Genomic DNA, 19,211 nt, shown 5'->3' with positions numbered 1-19,211 from the left:
GCTGAAGATACACAAGCCAGTAGCCTAAGTATTTTCTTTAGTATTTTCTCTCTCTTTTTTTAATTCCATAGGAAAGTACAGAAATTCCAGTGTTACTCCCACTAAACAAAAGGGAATTAATAAATAAAAAAGTAAATAAAAGACAAAATATTCTCTGCCAGTGCTCTGTAAAGGTGGCCATTGAAAAATACGGAGTTGTTTGCTTGAACTATATTTTAAATTCTCAGAAAACCCTAGAACTCTAAATTAAATCTTCTTCTAGACACCCGCGCAGTGGGCCTGCTCTGTCAGGCGAGGAACCAGCTAGAACGGTAACTGCTCAGGGCTGCTTTCACATAAATGTCATGATGACGGTTGGCTCAATTGTTCTTGTCCTTTTGCAATGCATGCGGTTTTGTGGCAGTAGGTTACATTTCCAGACGGGCAATGCTTCAGCAATTACACGGAATCAGTACATTCTCACACGACGAGCGTCACTATACTGCTCACACATGGATGAACAAAGGTAAGACTTACTTAAAAACACTGGCTTCGTTTTTATCCTAGCATGTGAGTTGAAGTGTCCTGTCTGTTTCTGTCAGTGAGTGAGGTGGGTAGCAAGTTAGAGGTTTTTCTCTTTTTTTTCTTTCAATTTGTTTTTATCAGAAGCATTCAGCTTGCAGGCTATTGCTTACAACTGGAATTTAATAGTCAGTCTAGTGTTGTGAAGGAAGTTGATTCTCGAGTGTCCGTCTGCATCTCACTAACCCACACTGTGAGTTCGAACATCTTGAAGAAAGCAGAACTAGTTTGAAAAGTCTTGAAAAGTATAATCTAATGTTGATTGTGAGAAATTACACAATAAGCTGATCCCATATCTTGATATACTTGGCAAGTTAGTTGACACAGACACCATGATGAGATTTAAAGTAACAACTTTGAAAACAGTGTCACGGTCTGTTTTTTTAACTAGCCCATCCATATGAGACATGAGAACTGACCTCTAGAGGAAAAGTATAGGCAGAAATCAGACCGAAGGGCTGTAGAGACAGCCAGATTCTCTTTTGGAGAAGAGCAAGTAAATAAATACTAAATGAATAAATAAATAAATAAAGGTATTATAAAAGAAAAACATGGTTTCTGCCCAGGTTAATGAAATAATTCCATGTAGTAGGTCTTGGGGATTTCCCCAATTTAGGAACTCAAATGTAGGAGCTAAAATAAAAGTTTTTAATGAAGAATTTCATGTTAAAAATAAATAAATAAATAACAATAACCAAAAATCCCATCTCGTGATGCAGTGGAAATTTGGGGGAAAATATAGAATCATTAAACTCTGCAGGCAAATGGGAATGCTGCTGGAGTTAAAGGTTGTCCCTTCTGTGGTAAAGTGGTGAAGAGACACAGTCTTGCAGAGGCTTGGCAGTCTCGCCTTTTAGGAGGGAAAGGACCCCTAGAAGTAGAAGGGATAAAAGTGACCTGCCCAGCAAACTCAGGGACCGGGGTGCACTGTGCAAGAGGGCTTCCGTGGACGATAGGAAGGTTCCCAGGGGCTTCCAGGGGAGAAACTTCTGTATCTGCAGGGACTCCAGATTCTAGGAGCAGCAACAGCCTGACTGAAGCAGAGAAACCGAATAAACTTTGTTTGGCCGTGGGTCGCAGGAAGCACTTGAAAGTCGTCGTGGTGCTGATTCAGAATCATGCAAAAAGATGCATTTTAACTGACATTCTTGCTAGTCACCCTCGTGCAACGGAAGGAAAATATAAGAGAAAGCTCAGGATTTGGCAATAGAGTTAAGGATTACTACAGACTGATAGTGTTTGTACGGAACTGCTTTTAGCAGATGGGACATCCTTTTAGAAGATACAAATCATGCTAGAAAAGATGCTGACAAGTTTTTACAGCTTCCCAAGCAATGTTTTTATGTTTCTCTCAAATATAATGGGGTGGTTTCTAAATAGAGAATTTGGGGTGTCATCATTTTGAGAAGGGAGTCCCAGGGAATAGTCCTAAAATTAAATTTTATCCCAAAAATCTAGGAACGGGAGATTTTTACTTTGTTTTAAATTAGCCAATAAACTCTCATAGTGACTGTGACCTTTCATAGGTTTTGCTTTCCTGTTCAAATATGTTTAATGACATCAAAGTTTGAGATATGTGTCATGCTGGTCTTTTGAATTTCAGTTTGATGAGTCTATTTAATAGAAAATGGCACAGTATGTTCCCAAAAGTGTCCCAAAGATTATATCTGTTAATGTCACTTCTGCTAGGAGGTATTAGTTAATTGTACTGCACAGGAGTGAGGAACATTTCTTGTTATTTAAGGGAGGGGAAAAAGCTTGATGACACATGCAAAATGGCACATCATATATTTTAAGTTCCCTGTATGTCACCTACGCTAACTGAGCAGATGCATTTGTCCTTTCAAGATTGTTCTCAGTTTGAGCACCACTATATCTGAATTTAATGTGACTCTGATTGTAATATACCTTTATATATAAAGACAAAATGGATTATATAATAATCTATTTTAAAAATTAGATACTCTTCGAACAAAAAATGCATGGGGTCCTGAAAATCTCTGCTTTGAAATTACTGCCCACCTCTCCTTTGTCCAGCAGCTGTCACAGTGCTCAGGAAGGAGCTGGGCCAACCACTCCACAGCAGGAGAAGTACTAATAGCTTGAGGCTATGGGAGACACTAATTCTCAAGGGATTAGAAGGTGTGTTTGCACAGGAATAAACAATCCCATTTTAATGCAGCTACATTTAGCAGTACCGAGCCAGAACTGGACAGCAGCAATAATGCCCACATAAAGGTGATACAGGGTGAGGAGAACCCAATCCTTGGAAATGCAACTGGATATAAGTTTCTCCTCCATTAGAGAGGGACTAAAGTGCCAGGGAACACTACCCTGTGAAGCGTCTGTTTGACAAGTTGAAGAAGAGAAGCTGTACCAGTATGAACAAGCAGAATGACAATGAGCCCCCCAGCCCTGTATGCCAGTTTTTAAGGTGGCATATGTAGGAAAGGGCTGCTGTGGTTGTAGTAATGTTCTGCTGTGGTTCTCTCCAGTCATTCCCAGGTAGTTTCTCTGAAGAGGATAATTTTGGCGGCTACTGTGGAGTCATCTTGGTAAGGGAATGTAACGCTGAAGCATATTGTTCAAGGAAGAAAGTCAGTGTGCCGTTTCTAGTGGAGAGCAGGACACAATATAATATAATAACAGATTTAGTCCAGTTTAAGTTTTAGTATTACAGAGTCCTTTTCTAATTTTATTCTTCATCCATGACAGGAAGCATTCATCTTAGTTGTTTCTGTGGCTCTGAAGAGACAGCTCTTTTCTCTGAGGTATAAGAAGGATAATTTCTTTATCAGACACAGATCTACTGAGTAGTGATAGGATCAGAAACAGTATCTCAGGTGCAGTAGCTTCAAATATTCCTCCATCTTCAGAGCCTCCTGGCCCTCTTGATGTTTATGTCGTGGAAGAGCATGGGAGCTTTCAAATGGTCTAGAGCAGCCTATAGCTCCAGGTTGTTAGACATTAGCACTAGCACAAATTGTTTTGCAAAGGCTATGGTAACAGCCACTCTAACTCCTTTCCCTCTGGCTCCTTGACTATTTAGTAATTTTTTGGCCTCCCTTGCTGCCACTTACTTACACTTCTTGGTAATGGCAGGAGCACCCTTGCACAGCATTTGTTTTTCTGGACACAAGGCAAGGCTGAGTGAGGAGAACCTTGAAGCCTGCAGCAGTCAGGCCATGCTCATCATCATTTCTCTGTAGACATGCATTTGCAGTGAGGACAATAGAGCTCTGTTCTCAGCTTGACACACAGTGATGCCTGCTAAAGCACAGGGAAAAAGATGACCTGTGAGTGGAGGCTCGCTGTGCAGCTGTTGCCAAAGAGGCAAAGCAAGCATCTCATTTCAGTACCTGGGAAGCCAGAGCTGATTTGCACTCTGCGACATTTCTGAGTCTGGGATCCATTTTAGCAATGGGTGTCCTTACCCTAGAGAGCAGTTAGTTATTAATAGGCTGACAATAAATGACGGCTGTGAACGCAGTGCTACTAATCCCCAGCAATGGAAACAGCAGCAGGGCAAAGGACACATTCTGAAGCTGGTAATGACTCCTTCCCTTCGTGTCCTGCAGCAATGAGATACACGGATTAATTTTAAATGCACTGGTAACATATGGGCCTAAAATTATTTCATGCTATTTAGAACAAGTCCTTTGAGCTAAGGCTGTTGTAAATTCTAATTAGGCTATGCTAATCTCTGTAATAAGCAGCTATTTCTAATGCAGAGCTATCTGATGAGGTCTGCCAGCATTTTCCACACTTATTTATATACTGGCAAGAAAGTGGTGTCATGCTAGCATCAGGATGTTTGCCCAGGTTGTAAGAACTCAGTATAGGAAATACAGTATTCTACCATATTTGCTGAAGGCTTATATCTGTTCTAGGATTGCTGGCTTATACCTTTTTGATTGTATTTATTTATGCAGAAAACCGGGAAAACTCTTTCAGCCGTTCCCGAAGCTCCAGCGTGTCCAGTATCGACAGGGACTCCAAGGAAGCAATTACAGCTTTGTACTTCATGGAGTCCTTCGCTCGGAAGAATGACTCTGCTGTCTCCCCCTGTCTCTGGGTTGGAACAGGCCTTGGTATGGTCTTAATCCTCTCTCTTAATCTGCCTGCTAGTGATGAATTACGGCAGACAGAGCCAGTCATGGTCTCACCAAGTGGTAAGAGTACATCTACTTACTATCTTGATACAACAGCAGAAATAACTGTATGATTTTGTATGGCCTTTTTGGCAAAAAATTCTCAATAAATTATCAAACGATGGTAACTCATTACATTGAGATACTCATGAGAGACCTGTAACTTCAAGAACTGAGACACTTTGGTTGTGTTAGTCCTGAAGATTACCGCAGACCTTGGGCAAAGTTACATACATTTCTTGCAAGGATATGGAAATTGGCTGAGTTGCTTCAGATTGGGTAATTACAGTTCTGTGCACAGCTCTGACGTGAGCCTGTCTGCATTGCTGTGAACAGTTTGGCTCTCTTGCTATCAGGAAGCTACAGAGAAACAGAAGGGAGCTCAGAAAAGGCAACAAAAATGTTGGCAGGTTGATTTACCGGGAGTGATTCTTGGCTGAGTGAGTGACAGATGGTAGAGTAGAAAGAATAGAGGGCAAAGAGAGGGCAGCTCTGAGGGGAGGAAGTATATGTTTAGTATGGTTGAAGGAAAATAATGACAAAAATCAGAGAATACATAGGAGTGAATCTCATCAGGGAGACTGCTAGAGAGCCCCCGAGTTTGTTTAAAGTAACAACCCTGGAAGGTCACGTGACTAACAAGGGAATCAGTGTTGTACTACTATAATGTAGTGATAAAAACAGCCTACTTTTATGGTATTCAATAGCATATATTATATACAGTGTTTGATACAGGCTGCCTCAGATGTTTTCAGTAACTGCAGCGTATTTGTTCACCCTCCTCTGTGGTCACAAAGAACTGAGCAAGAAAGACCTCCAACCTGAGCTAGATTAATGTCTACTGTGTTTACAGAAGGCAAACCTGAACGTCAGCTATGCTTTGTGTGTTCATAGAACTGACAACCAGTTTTATTTTAATGCCAGTGCCAGTGAGAGGAAATTATACTTTGCAGGCACAGTTCTGACATTGAAAGGAGCCGTGCTGACCTTTGCGTGCTTGGACTGCATGGGGACTCTGACACATCCACCGTATGAAGTGTGGCGCGACCCAAACAGTGCTGATGATAGTGAAAAAACAAGAAAAAGGAAACTTGTCATGCATTCCCCTTCTTCCTCCCAGGATATGGGTGATCATCAGTTTGCAGTCATTTGTTCAGAAAAACAAGCTAAAGTCTTCTCATTGCCCTCCCAAACATGTCTTTATGTCCACAACATCACCGAAACATCCTTTTTATTGCGAGCAGATGTGGTCACCCTCTGTAACAGCGTCTGTCTGGCTTGCTTTTGTGCCAACGGGCACATCATGACACTGAGGTATTTATCTAACTAATCTTATGGCAAAACTAAATGAAGAAGTGGTACAGTGTTGTCACTTCCCACTTGCACTTGCTGTGACATGTTTACAGTGGTTGATGCTCTGTATTAACTCCCTTGTGGCTGCAGTTAGTGCATGTCTAATATGCAATTAAATATTCCACTGGGAGCTGCCTTGCCCATTCCTCCACCTTTTCCATGGTCAGTCCCTTCATGGGGAGTTCATAGGAACTTTCTCGTGTTTAAAAGTGATTGCCGATGATTTTTTAATTATTGCAAAAGAATCCTGTGATAATTTTGCTCAGTTACAGTACATCAAGGATAGAAAGTATAGAAAGCTCATGTATAGAGGTACTGCTTATCCAGTGGGCTGTAGCAAGCCCCCCTCTTATCATTGAGAGTATTTTCCACTCAGGATACCTCGTTTCACTTCCTCGCAGTTGCCACCATTGTGCTTACTGAACAGTATCCTTGTAGCTCCTCATCATCCCCCACTGTCCCCTTGCCAGGTCAGACAAAATTTGGAAACTGCTGTCCTCTTCTGCAGCTAATGAGGTGAAGGACAAGCTGGAGCACAGCAAAGGGGAAACAGGAAATTTTCCACACGGGGTGCGAGCAGTGCCGTCTCACACCCTCTCCCATGCCTGCCCACGTGGTAGCTGGGGACAGTCTTTACCCCAGCAATGGACCCTGGCAAGCCCCTGACCCAGCCATGTGGCACAAGCCACGCTGTGTTTCAGTCCTGTCACAAATCCATAAAGCAGTAGAAGCTTCAGGATCACTGAAGCAAGGCAGCTGAAACATCTCCATGCAGGAAAAAAAAGTATGAACGAAAGGTGCTGTGTTTATGGCAGAAATTCCCCCCTCCCCAACTGCACTTTGACTATTCCAGTTATGAACACCATCAACTGACGTGTCTGAAGTGGAGCCATAGACTAGCTATAACAAGTGTGACATTTGGTGACTAACACAGGTATCTACTTCTCTGCAGCTTGCCCAGCCTTCGCCCACTGCTGGACGTCAACTATTTGCCTGTAACAGATATGAGGATAGCGCGGACCTTTTGTTTCACTAACGAAGGGCAAGCTTTGTACCTCAGCTCTCCCACAGAGATCCAGCGCCTGACATACAGCCAGGAGATGTGTGACAACCTACAGGTAGGACTGCTTCCCTTAGATATTTGTCTGCCTGTATGTTTGTGTGGGAGAGCCAGTGGCTTGACCCATGATCTCAGCATCTGCAAATTACCAGGTTATCTGGAGAGGCACACATTTACTGGTAGAGTTCTCAGAGCAACATTTCATACCAGTCTATCATTTGAACTTGAAAGAGAAGTTTTGAAATGGTTAAAAAAAATATTAGCATTACCAGAGATGATAACTTGATGTTAAATAGCAAGCACACATATTTGAAAAAAATAATAGACGTTTCTGTTGTTAGTATTTTAAGTGAAATCTTTGCTGCAGGAGCAGGACAGACATATGCCTTTGTGTCTGCCCTGTCTGCATCACACTACAGAGGCAGAATAGAGGTGAGCAGCTCAACTGCTCTTGGGCTGCTGTTCATGGCACTGTCACCTCACACCAACTTCTATGACCTAGTGGTTGTCCTGAGGCCACAGCCTGCCCTCCCCTAATTGCAGTCTCTGCTAGCTCACTGCGCAGCCTGATATGAACCCAAATGGGACTCTCCACAGCCTGCTTCTCTTAAGAGTTCTGCTATACCAAAGACCTACAGTTTAAAAATGACTGAAGGGAAAGTTACAAATTCATACCTACAGCAGTTGCTACCAGCAAGTATCCAGCCACACAGAAACTGCCTTAGTGCAGATGATAGGAATTCTTTCCCATATTTTATCATTTCTTATTTTACCTAAAAATATCTTTAGACATGGAGCATGCAGTAGACAGGTGGGAGCACAGCAGAAGCTGGTACATTTAGTATCAAAAAATAAGCTTAATTTAGATATGTTTTTAATTATTTACTGTTGTTTTCACTCCTGTAATTGGTACAGCCCCTTCCCGCCCACCCACCCATTTTTCCACATGAGCAGAGCATCTCCTGTTGTACATTAAAATACAGTAGCTATGGAGATGGTCTAATTAAAATCATTTATTTTGCACAAAAGGGCTTTACTTTATTTACACACACACACACACACACACACACACACACATATATATATATTATGGAAATTAAAATATCATTTACTGAAAAGCAGGAATTGTAAGAGGTTACAGGGAGACACATGAGTAATAAAAGAAAAGAGAGAGGAATAAGTTCTAGGTTATATAATTAGCAGTGAACTAGGATAGGAAAAAAAATGGTCCTGCCAGTACTCACTATGCCCTGGGGAATAGCATGTGCTGAGCAACTCGAATCACATCACAGCATTGTCGGTTTCAAGACTGAAGAATCACTGAGAGGACTGAGCATTAGAGGCAAGCTTATGTGCATTGGAAAGGAGATTATTTTGCAGGGAAACAAATTTATCAAAAGGGCTGATCAATGCATCTTGGATGATGGACCGATAGCTAGCAGCTCTTATGAGCTACATATTTTATATTATTAACCTTAATAGTTATACAACAGAAGGGACCCACAGCCCTGACTTTTCTGTACTGCCATGCTGTGGCTACTCACATCTGGGTTTAACGCAGAGGCTAGTGATAGTGGCTTGCACAGGCATTATCCCTGTACAAAAAAAAGCAGCTGACCCAGTAACACTTGCTACCTAGCGAAATAAGCCAGGCTGCCTGAGAAGGTCTAGCTGTGCTCAAAGCACTGCACTAATTTTTCTCCCTAGAGCAGGTGACTGTGCAAAGGAGCAGTACGCGAGTCATGGCTCTGTCCGAGGCGCTTGGCTTCTTGGGAGCCTCATGCTCCTTGCAGCACAAAAACTGCATCTGCCTACCAAGGCTTGGCTGAGCAAACACAGAGCTGAGCACCAGGGACTCAGCAACTGTCCTCATAGCACAGCCTCATTGAGTTCACACGCTAATGGGGCTCCATGCTTGTTTATCAGTTTTACTCTGAAGCGCTCACTTTCCAAATACCCTTGCAAATAAAGCTGAGCCTGAGATTTGTTTGCCTCAAATGTGGTTGGACTACTCCAAAACCTGTGGCATCATGACAAAACCTTCAGACAGGCTTATTACTGATGGCATTGCCAAAATGCACAAGAGCAGTGCAAAGAAAGGCAGAGAGGGTTTGGTTTTATTGGGGGGGAAGGGGAGACACAATGAACTGTTAGAAAGCACTGAACTCAGATACAATACAAAGTGCAAAGAGTGATTGCCTTGCTTGCCTGGATAAGCACCACAGCAAAACACATAATTCACAACAAATTGCTTATTCAATTACAGTATTGCCACTGCTGTTCCTAATCAAAAAAAAAAAAAAAAAAAAAAAAAGTTATCACTATTTTTGCTTTGTGTGTTGCTTATAAAATGTTTTCTCTGTATTAATGAATGTGAGCCTAGGCAGTGACAAACCTAGTTCCTATAAAAGCATAAGTGAATCTGGTTAGCCCACATAGTCACAAATGTTACTGCTCTTCATTCAACAGCGATGTAAGTAATTGATTAGATCCAATGTGTTTGGGTCTTTCACCTAATCCAAATGAAGAAAACCCCTATAACCCCTTTCACCGCACTGATTTTTTTTTTTTTCATGTGTACTTGTATCTGACTCTACTAGGACATGCTTGGGGATTTGTTTACGCCTGTGGAAACACCAGAAGCCCAAAACAGAGGCTTTCTCAAAGGACTTTTTGGAGGAAGTGGACAGGCTTTTGACAGAGAGGAGCTTTGTAAGTGCTGCTTCTTTTGCAGAAATTAACACATGGGATCCCCTGCCCTTGTCAGCTAGGACTGGCAAGGTATACAAGATTTATATCATTGATGGAAAAAATAAAGCTGACAGCATGAAGAAAGGGGAGGGTCCTTATCTGTGTGTGTGTGTTTGTTTCCCTTTCCTCAGCAGAATTTTTTGAGCAGCTGAGTAGGGGGTCCATGACTGTTGCTGACTACTCTGTTGCAGTGCAATTGCCAAGGCACCTAGTGTCCTCCCTTGCCAGAGAGCCAAGTCCTCCACGTGTGCCAGCTGCACATCAAACAGCATCACCGCTGCAAGGCTGGTGCTCAAAGGACTGAGGCACTGACAGAGCCAGGGCAGAGCGCTCATTCCCTTCTGTCTGCTTCTTCTTTGCAGTTGGTGAGGCCACAGCCGGAAAAGCCTCTCGCAGTCTTGCTCAGCACATCCCCGGATCAGGGGGAATCGAAGGTGTGAGGGGCGCTGCAGGAGGAGTTATTGGGGACTTGACACGTGCACGCATTGCCCTTGATGAGAGAGGACAGAAGCTGGGAGAACTGGATGAAAGGACTGCGAGCATGATGGCCAGCGCAGAGGCATTTTCCAAGCATGCACACGAGGTAGGGGTCCAGGCAACACACCGCCAGAACTAGGAACACGCTTACCTTCAGGAAATTCAAATGCTGTTCTCCCCACTCAGTCAGTCATCTCATTTTAGGTGTACTTGCTTTCACTTATACAACACTTCTCCTGCCCCTAACCTACATAATGGGAATGCCCAGCGTTAATGCTGGCCTCTCCTGTTTTCACAGATGAGTATCCACTGTTAGCGTCTGAATTTAGAATGCAGCACTTCTCATCTTTTGTCACTAATGCGCCGTGAATTTTTTTTTTTAAAGCCACTTGTTACAGTAGATCAATGCAGTAGGGCATAAAATGCCTAGGTACAACACTGAGGTACAGTTGTGTAGAATAGGCTGGCTAGCACAGACAGCATCTGTGCTTATAGATGGCAACAGAATGCTCTTCCATCTCATGGTGTTAAGGTTAGGAACCAACTGAAGTGATTTTCTCTAAAAATAAACCAACAATAAAGAATACTTCCCATAATGCACATTTTTCATCTATCTATACAGATGGTTTAACTTGTGTCTCATCTCTAGACAAGACCTTTGCCTTTCCTGGGCTGTTGTAAGGGTGAGGTGAAAATACTCAATAGGATCTTGCCCTAAAATATGGAAAAAGTTTATGTATTCAGGGCATATCTACTGTGCTCCATAGGAGCTTATTTCCCACTCTTCCTTAAAAAGCACAGAAGTATATTAATGTTCCTCAGGAAAAATCATTTAATGATCAGGAATAACAGGTAAGTATTTTTCTTTTTTTTGTAGAAATGTAACAATTACGAAATTAAAAGTATCTCAGCAGAATCAAGACCTAGCAACACAGTAAAGCATTATGTTGATGTTTCTTTTTTACTTACCAGGTTTGTGACAGGTAATTGACCCAAGTCATTTGTGATACTAGAGTAGTAGGCTTGTATCAACCACTTTACCATATGCAGGGCAGTTTTATATCCCTTTGTTTGTTTGTTTCCTATTTCTATAGGTGATGCTGAAATACAAGGACAAAAAATGGTACCAGTTTTAGAGGTTTAAGGAATCTACTTGTTGCTTTACTAAGAGCACTGTTCAGGGAACTGCCATTCATTCCCAAAACTACAGTCGCTGGCCAGAAACAACTATTTTTCTCCTAGAAGATGTTTTCCTGTTACTCAATTGGATTCATCACAGTCAGAGACGAGGAGAAATTTTACAGACTGTAAGACTGAAGCCAGAATCATGTGGGTCCTACTCCAACACCTGGCTTATGCAACAGCCAATTTTTTTTCCCCCAAATGGAACTCAACCAGCACTGTGGCATGTAGGTTTTCAGAAGCTGTAGGTATGAACAGAGTGGGGAGTGTCTGGTTAAAAATACTGTGTACAAACTAGAATTTTAATGCACTTATAAAACTTGCATGACTAATTGACAACTTAAAAAAAAAGAAAAAGAAAGCATGTTGTGACTGAAGAAAAACAGGATTTATTTCTATTCTGAGAAAAAAAACTTAAACAGCAAAAACCTTTATTTTTAAAATGACAAAAAAAGCCAGTACATTTCAAGCATGTTTGCTACTGTTCTCGACAGAAAAATGAGTTGAGCTGCATTTTCTTATCTGCTATTTATTTTCCTTGAAAAAACCTTGCTTGAAATCAGTGCTGTTTAATTCCTAGGAGAAGAATAAATAACTTCAAAATCCTGTGCCCAGAATTACAGCTTTTTCAAGTAGCTAGGCAGGCACTAACTGAAATGTCATTTAAACATGAGAGTAGACAGTTTATTTGCAATCCAGAGCACATGAAATGTCATCCTTATCTGTACTACCTTATCTGTAAAATGTGCTCTAGATTCATCTCAGTTGTCCTTGAAGGGGGCTATGATATTTTTCATCCCAGTAGTTTCTGTATCACTTGGTTGCCTTATTTCTCAGTAGTAGGAATAGAAGACAAGCTTGTGAAATCACTTTTGAATTTAGCAGAGGCAAGATGGAAAATAGTGCTACGAGGTGGAGAGTCCTGTCAATTTGCACTCAAAATAGCGGCTCAGCATCTTGCAGAATAGGAACTTTCCTTAAGCAGGAGGTTGAAATTATGCTAAGGGAACTGCAGGGTAACCCCCATAAAGCTGGTGGACAGAGATCACTACAGCAAGACTAAAAGACGGGCCTGGGGAGGAGCATGAAGAACAACCCTCTGCGTATGCCACTGAACTGGCACGTACACCACAGGTGTGTGGCAATTAGATTTTCTGTTCATATTGCTAAAAGAAGTAATTTGCTTCTGCTTCAAAGTGGCTTGTATGGTTTCTACAGTGAACTCTGCAAAAACCTCACCAACTTGTAAATACAGGAGAGAGCAGTAAGTAGCACCTGCTACCTATTTATGTGAACAGACTCTTATTCCACATGAGTATGATGTAGTTACAGTAGCCTACAAGCTCTTGATTTTCACAGAGGCCAAGTATGAAATTAGAAAAATTTTCCACAATTAGCTTTGAAACAGGGCACCAAAGGCCTGTTTTCAAGTACATGGGTACAAGTTCAAATTAGAAAAGGAGAGCGAGGAGGAGGAGGAAAAGTAGCATTAAAAATTCTGAGAAGAAAAACAACCTCTGTCCCTTCAAGGAGTCTTGACTGACACTTTGATGCAGACAGACAGCCCCCCCCCCCTAAAGAGATCTTAACTTCACTGGTGTTTGTATCATACTGGATGAGCTTTCTCAAAGATGCTTCCCCCGAAGCTTTCGTTTTCCTTTAATAAAATAGAGCCCAGGAAATCGTACAGCATTGCAGGTTCAAGAAGTCTGGCTTCACCATCAGCCCAGCTGTGCAAGGTAAAGGGACAGAACAGATCTGAGGTGTTAAGCTGTAAATTCACATTGTGGCACAATAGGAATTCTATGCTTTACAGAATTTTTACATTTCTCTGCAGACAATATCAAAATTATAGCTCTGACAGCTCTAACAACTGGAAACGTGACAAGCTTCTCTGTCATGGAAAAAAACTGCACTATAATTGTAGAAACTAAAAAACTAAGATGGTAGAAACTTGTGTGGAAAAAAGTCAAAGTCTAAGTAAGTACGCCTGGATTTCTGCTCAGAATTAAGGAGCTGTAATTGCCATGACCGAACAGGATGTCTGTGTGTATTCCAGGAAGCAGCGGACTCACCACTCTGATGCCAGTACGAACCAGGTTGAGGAACTCCTTCCTGATCACAGAACTAGCCCCTTGCATATGATGAAGAATCACTGTAACCAGGCATCTAGAATGACAAATAAAAAAAAACATTGTAGCAATTCTGTTTTCTGCATAAATGTGTATTTACTCTGCCTGGGCTCTGACCTGTGCTCCTAAACCACTGATCTCTGGGCTACAAAAAATCATTTTGTGCACCCAATCCTTCAACCCCTCCAATCGAATTTATAGACCTTATTCTTTGTAGCTTCTCTGCTTCTTTGGACAAGCTAAGTAGGCATCATTAAGAGCGAGTGAAGGCCGTTCCACCAGAGTTTGTTCTGTAACCAGCTCTGCACTGGCTTCTGCTCTAACGTAGTACAGATGAGGAGGACAGCTTCAAGTCAAGGGTGGAACTTCTTCACCCATAGCTACAGAGCCAGTTTCCCCTACAAATTAGCATAACATGTCATCTTCTAGGAAAGCAGCCCAGGTGAGTGCTAGCACCTCACAGTCAGGTCACGGTTGGTACACTTAAATAACAAGGTAGCTACTAGTTCTACATAAATTTTCAGTAGGTTGGACCTCAGGTAGGTTGCTAATATTGCAGAGGTCTTCACTACCTTGACTTCAGTGAAAGTGTCTTCAGGCTGGAGCGAGAGTGCACTCACTCATTTGAGAATCAAATGCAAAAATGTAAGAGCACCTTTTTTTAGTTACTAATCACTACAGCATGACCGGAGAGAGGAGTGTCTTCAGTAAGTCATTTACACCATGTCTGACTTGCTTTGGCAGCAGTCTCTAGCTTAGAAACAGGGAAAAAGCCTGCCAATAGACTTCAATTTGCATTTTTATGCAACAGAAAAGTGAGAATTTAGCATCCCTCTAACTTGCAATTTTTTAATAATAGACTCTTTCAAGCAACTTTTCTCTAGTACTCATCAGGTCACAGCTGTATCTTCCTTTCCATCCCTACATATTTTACATATTTCCAGAGAGTAACAAATTACTATTTCCGTTAAGTTCACCACTTGTGATTATAATTATCAATTTTCTTGTAGTCTGTAGAGATCTGAAAAGTTGTATATGTTTGTATATAGAATGTTCTATATATAAAAATATATATATATGTAATGTATATGTTGTATAAGTTTGTTAGTGCACTCTGTTAAATGCTTTCTATCAAGATTTACCATGTATGTGAAAAGAAACCTTCACTTAAAATTTTCAATGAGGGAGGTAAAACTCTTGCCTGGTTGATCTCTTGTGAAATGAGGGGGAGTGTGGGATTTTTGAAAGGCCTGACCTGAACTCTACTAAAGACTATTTATGAAAGTAATAATAAAGATGCAGCATTTGGAGCTACCAACAGAGCATCTGACTTCAATTGCTGTAAGAAATTTAAGGACAGTCGCTGTCACTGTGTATGTTGAAATCATGTGCTTTCACCTTTTCCACTAAGACAGCACCAGTTCAAGCAAAAGCCTAACCTTTAGTTATGATAACTCGAGTTATCATCATCATCTCAATCACGTTAAAATAGACCAGATTGGCTATAAATATTTCTTAAAATTTAAAACGCTTCTTGTTCATTTGAATACCTTTATCACTCACGTTATCCCAACCACATCTGAAAACCAGATACGCAGAGCTTGCAAGAGCATACGCATATCTCCAGGCTTGACCAGATGTGTTTACCCCTACGCATCGAGCTGGAGATACACAGATTATACACTACATTAGATTCTTTATGTGTTTTCTTTACATGACAGTAGGCAAGTCTTCAGTGAAGTACAAGTTACTTTATTTTTCAAAAAAATACATTCCTAGAGTTTTAAATTCAATTGAATTTTTAATTCAAATCTTGAATTAAAAGACAAGCTAAAGGAAATATCGAATATCAGGTTTTGTTTTGTAAAATCATCTGTTTTCTAAATGATTTTTTTACAGTCCTAAAATTCAACTATTTACATGTTGAAGTGAGCTGACTGCACTCCTGAGTATCAGTTAAACATTCCCTGTATTATCAGAATATAGATTCTTACATAAATATAACAGAAATACTCTATTTACTGCACATATTGTATAAAGCTGTCACATACAGAAATTCTCTAAAATAATCTACATATTCTTTTTACAGAAGCCATCTTACACTCAAATATATATATTATAATGCAAATGCACATACAATTTTTTAAATATACAATTCAAGAAGTAAAAACATATTGCAGCTTAAATAAAAGCTGTATTCAACCTCAGGACTCCTCCGTTTATAAATGTGTATTGTAACAGAAGCAAAAAGTCAGATTTCATTTAATTACAAGCCCCTTAAATATCCCGGCCCCCCTACATCGTTTTCCATAATCTAAAGGTGAATTCAAGCACAGTATATTTCAGTTCTGAATGGTTTTTTTTTGCATTGGTATGGTCTTAGCAAGTACACACTCTCTCTCATTAAGGAATTACTTGTGGCCATTTGTAGTCAACTCTTCACATAGGTGTGTAAGCAATAGGCAAATGAATGTTTTCATTTATGTGTTTTGTTTTGTGAGTAAATCAACAAATCAAACATTGTACTTTTTTAAATAGCAACCAGTATTCAGATTCAGTGTCAAGGAAGCGTGGACAGATTACGTGTGGGTTTCGTTAACAAGTCATTGCATATATTTCAGAGTGAAGGCTAATCCGGGGTGAACCACACTCCCATGCTAACCTTTTCCTTTTTCCACAGATGTCCTAAATCAGTATCACAAAGGGAAAACTAAGCACCTTTGACTGAAGTTGTTCTGAGTCCCCAGTAAAAACAAAGAAATATATGGGAAAGCGAATAAAGGAAAGAGTTGATATTAGCTGGTGTAGATCTCTTTTTTTGAACCCTTTGTGCTAGATTCTTTATAGTATTTCAAAGGGTGCATGAGATATCTAACATCTTTGGATGGAATTTACACTACTAACTTGTTCAGGAATTTGGAAAAATCCAGGCACAGCTGTTACTGAGGTGAGAAAGACCATATCCCTCCCTCCCACAGTTCAAACAGGAACAAACCTGAACCACAGCTAATGTTACGCTTTACTCCACGGAGCTCATGTTCCTGACATCAGTCTTCAGGAGTGCTAGCTTTGTACTTGGACTTCTTACTTGACTGGGCACACCCTTCACGCCACCTCCACCTCTGGGTTAAAAGCAGTTGTTTACAAGTTGAAACACGCTGCCCTTACCTGACATGCAAACGCACAAGTCCCACATCACTGTCAGCTCTTTCGGTACATCAAGTCATCGCACAGGCCTCAGACCCTCTCCGTTTTCTCCCGCAAGTGCAGAAGGAAGCTTACTGAAGGGCCGGTACCAGCAATACAGTACAACTGCTCTGCCAGCAGAGGCTCAAAAGTGTCGGTCAAAGCTACCAAGCTGCTCGTTCACCCCTCTCTCCTCTTGTCAGCCGGGTTTATAGGAAAAAAATGTCAGGAAAAACACTCTACAACTCTCTTGACGAAATGCAAGTAGCACAGGAAAAAAGCAAGAGCACTAAAGCAGATCAGATTACTAGCATGTTATTTTGTCACATGCCTCTCTCCCCCACCATCACCCAACTATAAGCACTTCCAGTAGGCACCGATGTAGGGAAAGAAAGCATCAGGAAAAAAAAAAAAAAAAAAAAAAAAAAAAAAAAAAAAACCACACCCCAGACCAAGACAGAACAAGACTGTAGCCTACACATGAAGAAAAGTACCAAGCAGCTATCTCAGCCATCAGTGGTAGGTGTTCATGCTACTAAGCCCGGGAAAATTCTGCCTGATAAAGAAAGGGGTTCAGAACATGCACTTCAGTTCCAGTTGTAGGTTGAATGAGAATTTGAATCATTTTGACCAGAAAGCAGGTATGAACTGAATGGACAAAGGCTACTCAACAACCTAAGGGCATTGGCTTTCTGTGTGAGAAGATGGCTCATGCTGCTTCACATAATGTGAAGACATGTTCCTGGTGACCACAGTGTTTTGTTGGTATCGGGTCCTATCCCAATTTATTGCGGCAGACAGACTGTGGTCTATCAGGCCAGCAAGGGCGGAACGGGGCGCACTGCAGAACTAGGCTGCAGGCACAATTCTGTGTACACTGAGCGATGAGGCAGCTGTAGTAAACGTAATTCCTACCCCTTTCCCAGTGTTCGAGAATAAAGTCATCATCTTCCTGAGCTGCTGGGCCATGTGTGATATTGCGCCTGCTGTGCAGTGCCAGCTAACAGAAGGCAGAAGTGGACTACAAAGAGACGCAGACAAGCTGAGGAACTGAGAGCAAACACGGATGAAGCATGCTCTGTCTACAAGAATATCGAGATTAACCTACACATTAGTTGTCAGGTCCCAAGTTACAAGAAAATCCAGTTTTCAACTATACGTTGGCCTGGGCCCTTCACAGGAGGGAGGGGAACAAAAAATAAATACACCCGCAGCCAACCTATTTTTGGCTTGCCTCCCAGCTCCAGAAAACAGCTATCATCTGTTGACTGATCACTCTGTTGACTGATTGAGCTGAAGCTCAATCCAAAGCAGAGCCTTTGCTTACCATACCGAAGTCCTCCTCTGCTTCCCCTGCTTAGTCTCATTAGTAGTTAAAAATCTAATCAGAATTAAGAAATGTAGATAGCAGCAGTCAGGCAACAGCTCAGAACCAATTCCAATACTACTCAAATGCAGCAGCCACCTCACAGAGCAGTGGCCACCTTTAATCTTCTCATTAGCTCTGTATTACTGCTTAACTATAATGAATTCATTGAGCTTGTTTATCAAACAAGTTTAGTTGTGTGTCAGTCATTTTATTGATTAGCATCCACCCCCTAAAACACAGAGTTTGTTGAGAATAGGCCTCAGGATCCATCCTTCTGCAATTCTAAATCCAGAATGCAGGAGGAAAATATTATAATATGCCAAAGAACAAGCAGCTTAAATTACAGTAACTCTAGTGAGGCCTGAAATACAGAACAGGTGTGTCACTGCATGACATCCAGGAACAGGAAATCATTAGGCCATGTGAACTGATAATGAATCCAACTCAGCATCTCTACAGGCAGAGCACACAAGTGTTCAGACACCAGGGTGCCAAGGCTCAGAGCTGTTAATAACAAAAAGCTTTAATAAGTTTGGAGAATTAAAAAAACTCAACTGTTTATGAACTGAATGATGTGCACAAAGATCTCATCTATCAGTGTGACAGATGTGGTGTAGAGAGGGCAGAAACGATACACATGCACAAAGAGAGAGAGAGAGAGAGAGAGAGAGAGAGAGAGAGAGACAGAGACAGAGATCACAATGCAAAGTGAAGAATGAAACAAAAGTAAAAAAGAGGAAACAAGGTCAAGTCAATGTTGAGAAGGGCAGTCAAGGCATCATTACCTAGCGTTCTGACTCAATACCATGTGTCCATTTTGCTGCACAACGGGCAGGTGGTAGATCAAAGTCCAGGATATGGCCTTTTTGCAGGCCCCATTAGCACTTACAAAAACTCACTATGTTCTTGCAGCCTCAGCGCAAGGTACTTCTGATGTCAGGATAATGGCCATCCCGCAAGCACCGCATCTGAAGATAACAAGTTCAAGC

The 19,211-nt window shown here is 41.3% G+C and overlaps 1 protein-coding gene across 2 annotated transcripts in view; it reads left to right on the top strand.

Annotated features, from left to right (window-relative positions):
* The window catches only part of STXBP5L (syntaxin binding protein 5L), a 195,663-nt gene extending 184,174 nt beyond the window's left edge, over positions 1–11,489 (top strand). For both annotated transcript variants that reach the window (XM_062571698.1, XM_062571688.1), the window contains 6 exons: positions 4,494–4,733; positions 5,666–6,026; positions 7,018–7,183; positions 9,726–9,837; positions 10,239–10,459; positions 11,448–11,489. In XM_062571698.1, coding sequence (XP_062427682.1) covers positions 4,494–4,733; positions 5,666–6,026; positions 7,018–7,183; positions 9,726–9,837; positions 10,239–10,459; positions 11,448–11,489 — 1,142 coding nt within the window. The remainder of the gene's footprint in view (positions 1–4,493; positions 4,734–5,665; positions 6,027–7,017; positions 7,184–9,725; positions 9,838–10,238; positions 10,460–11,447) is intronic.
* Positions 11,490–19,211: the final 7,722 nt, after the last annotated feature.

This window comes from Rhea pennata, chromosome 1 (genome assembly GCF_028389875.1).
Source record: "Rhea pennata isolate bPtePen1 chromosome 1, bPtePen1.pri, whole genome shotgun sequence".
Classification (NCBI taxonomy): domain Eukaryota; kingdom Metazoa; phylum Chordata; class Aves; order Rheiformes; family Rheidae; genus Rhea; species Rhea pennata.
The sequence above is the reverse complement of the archived record's forward strand: the minus strand, read 5'-3'. Positions and strand labels throughout refer to the sequence as shown.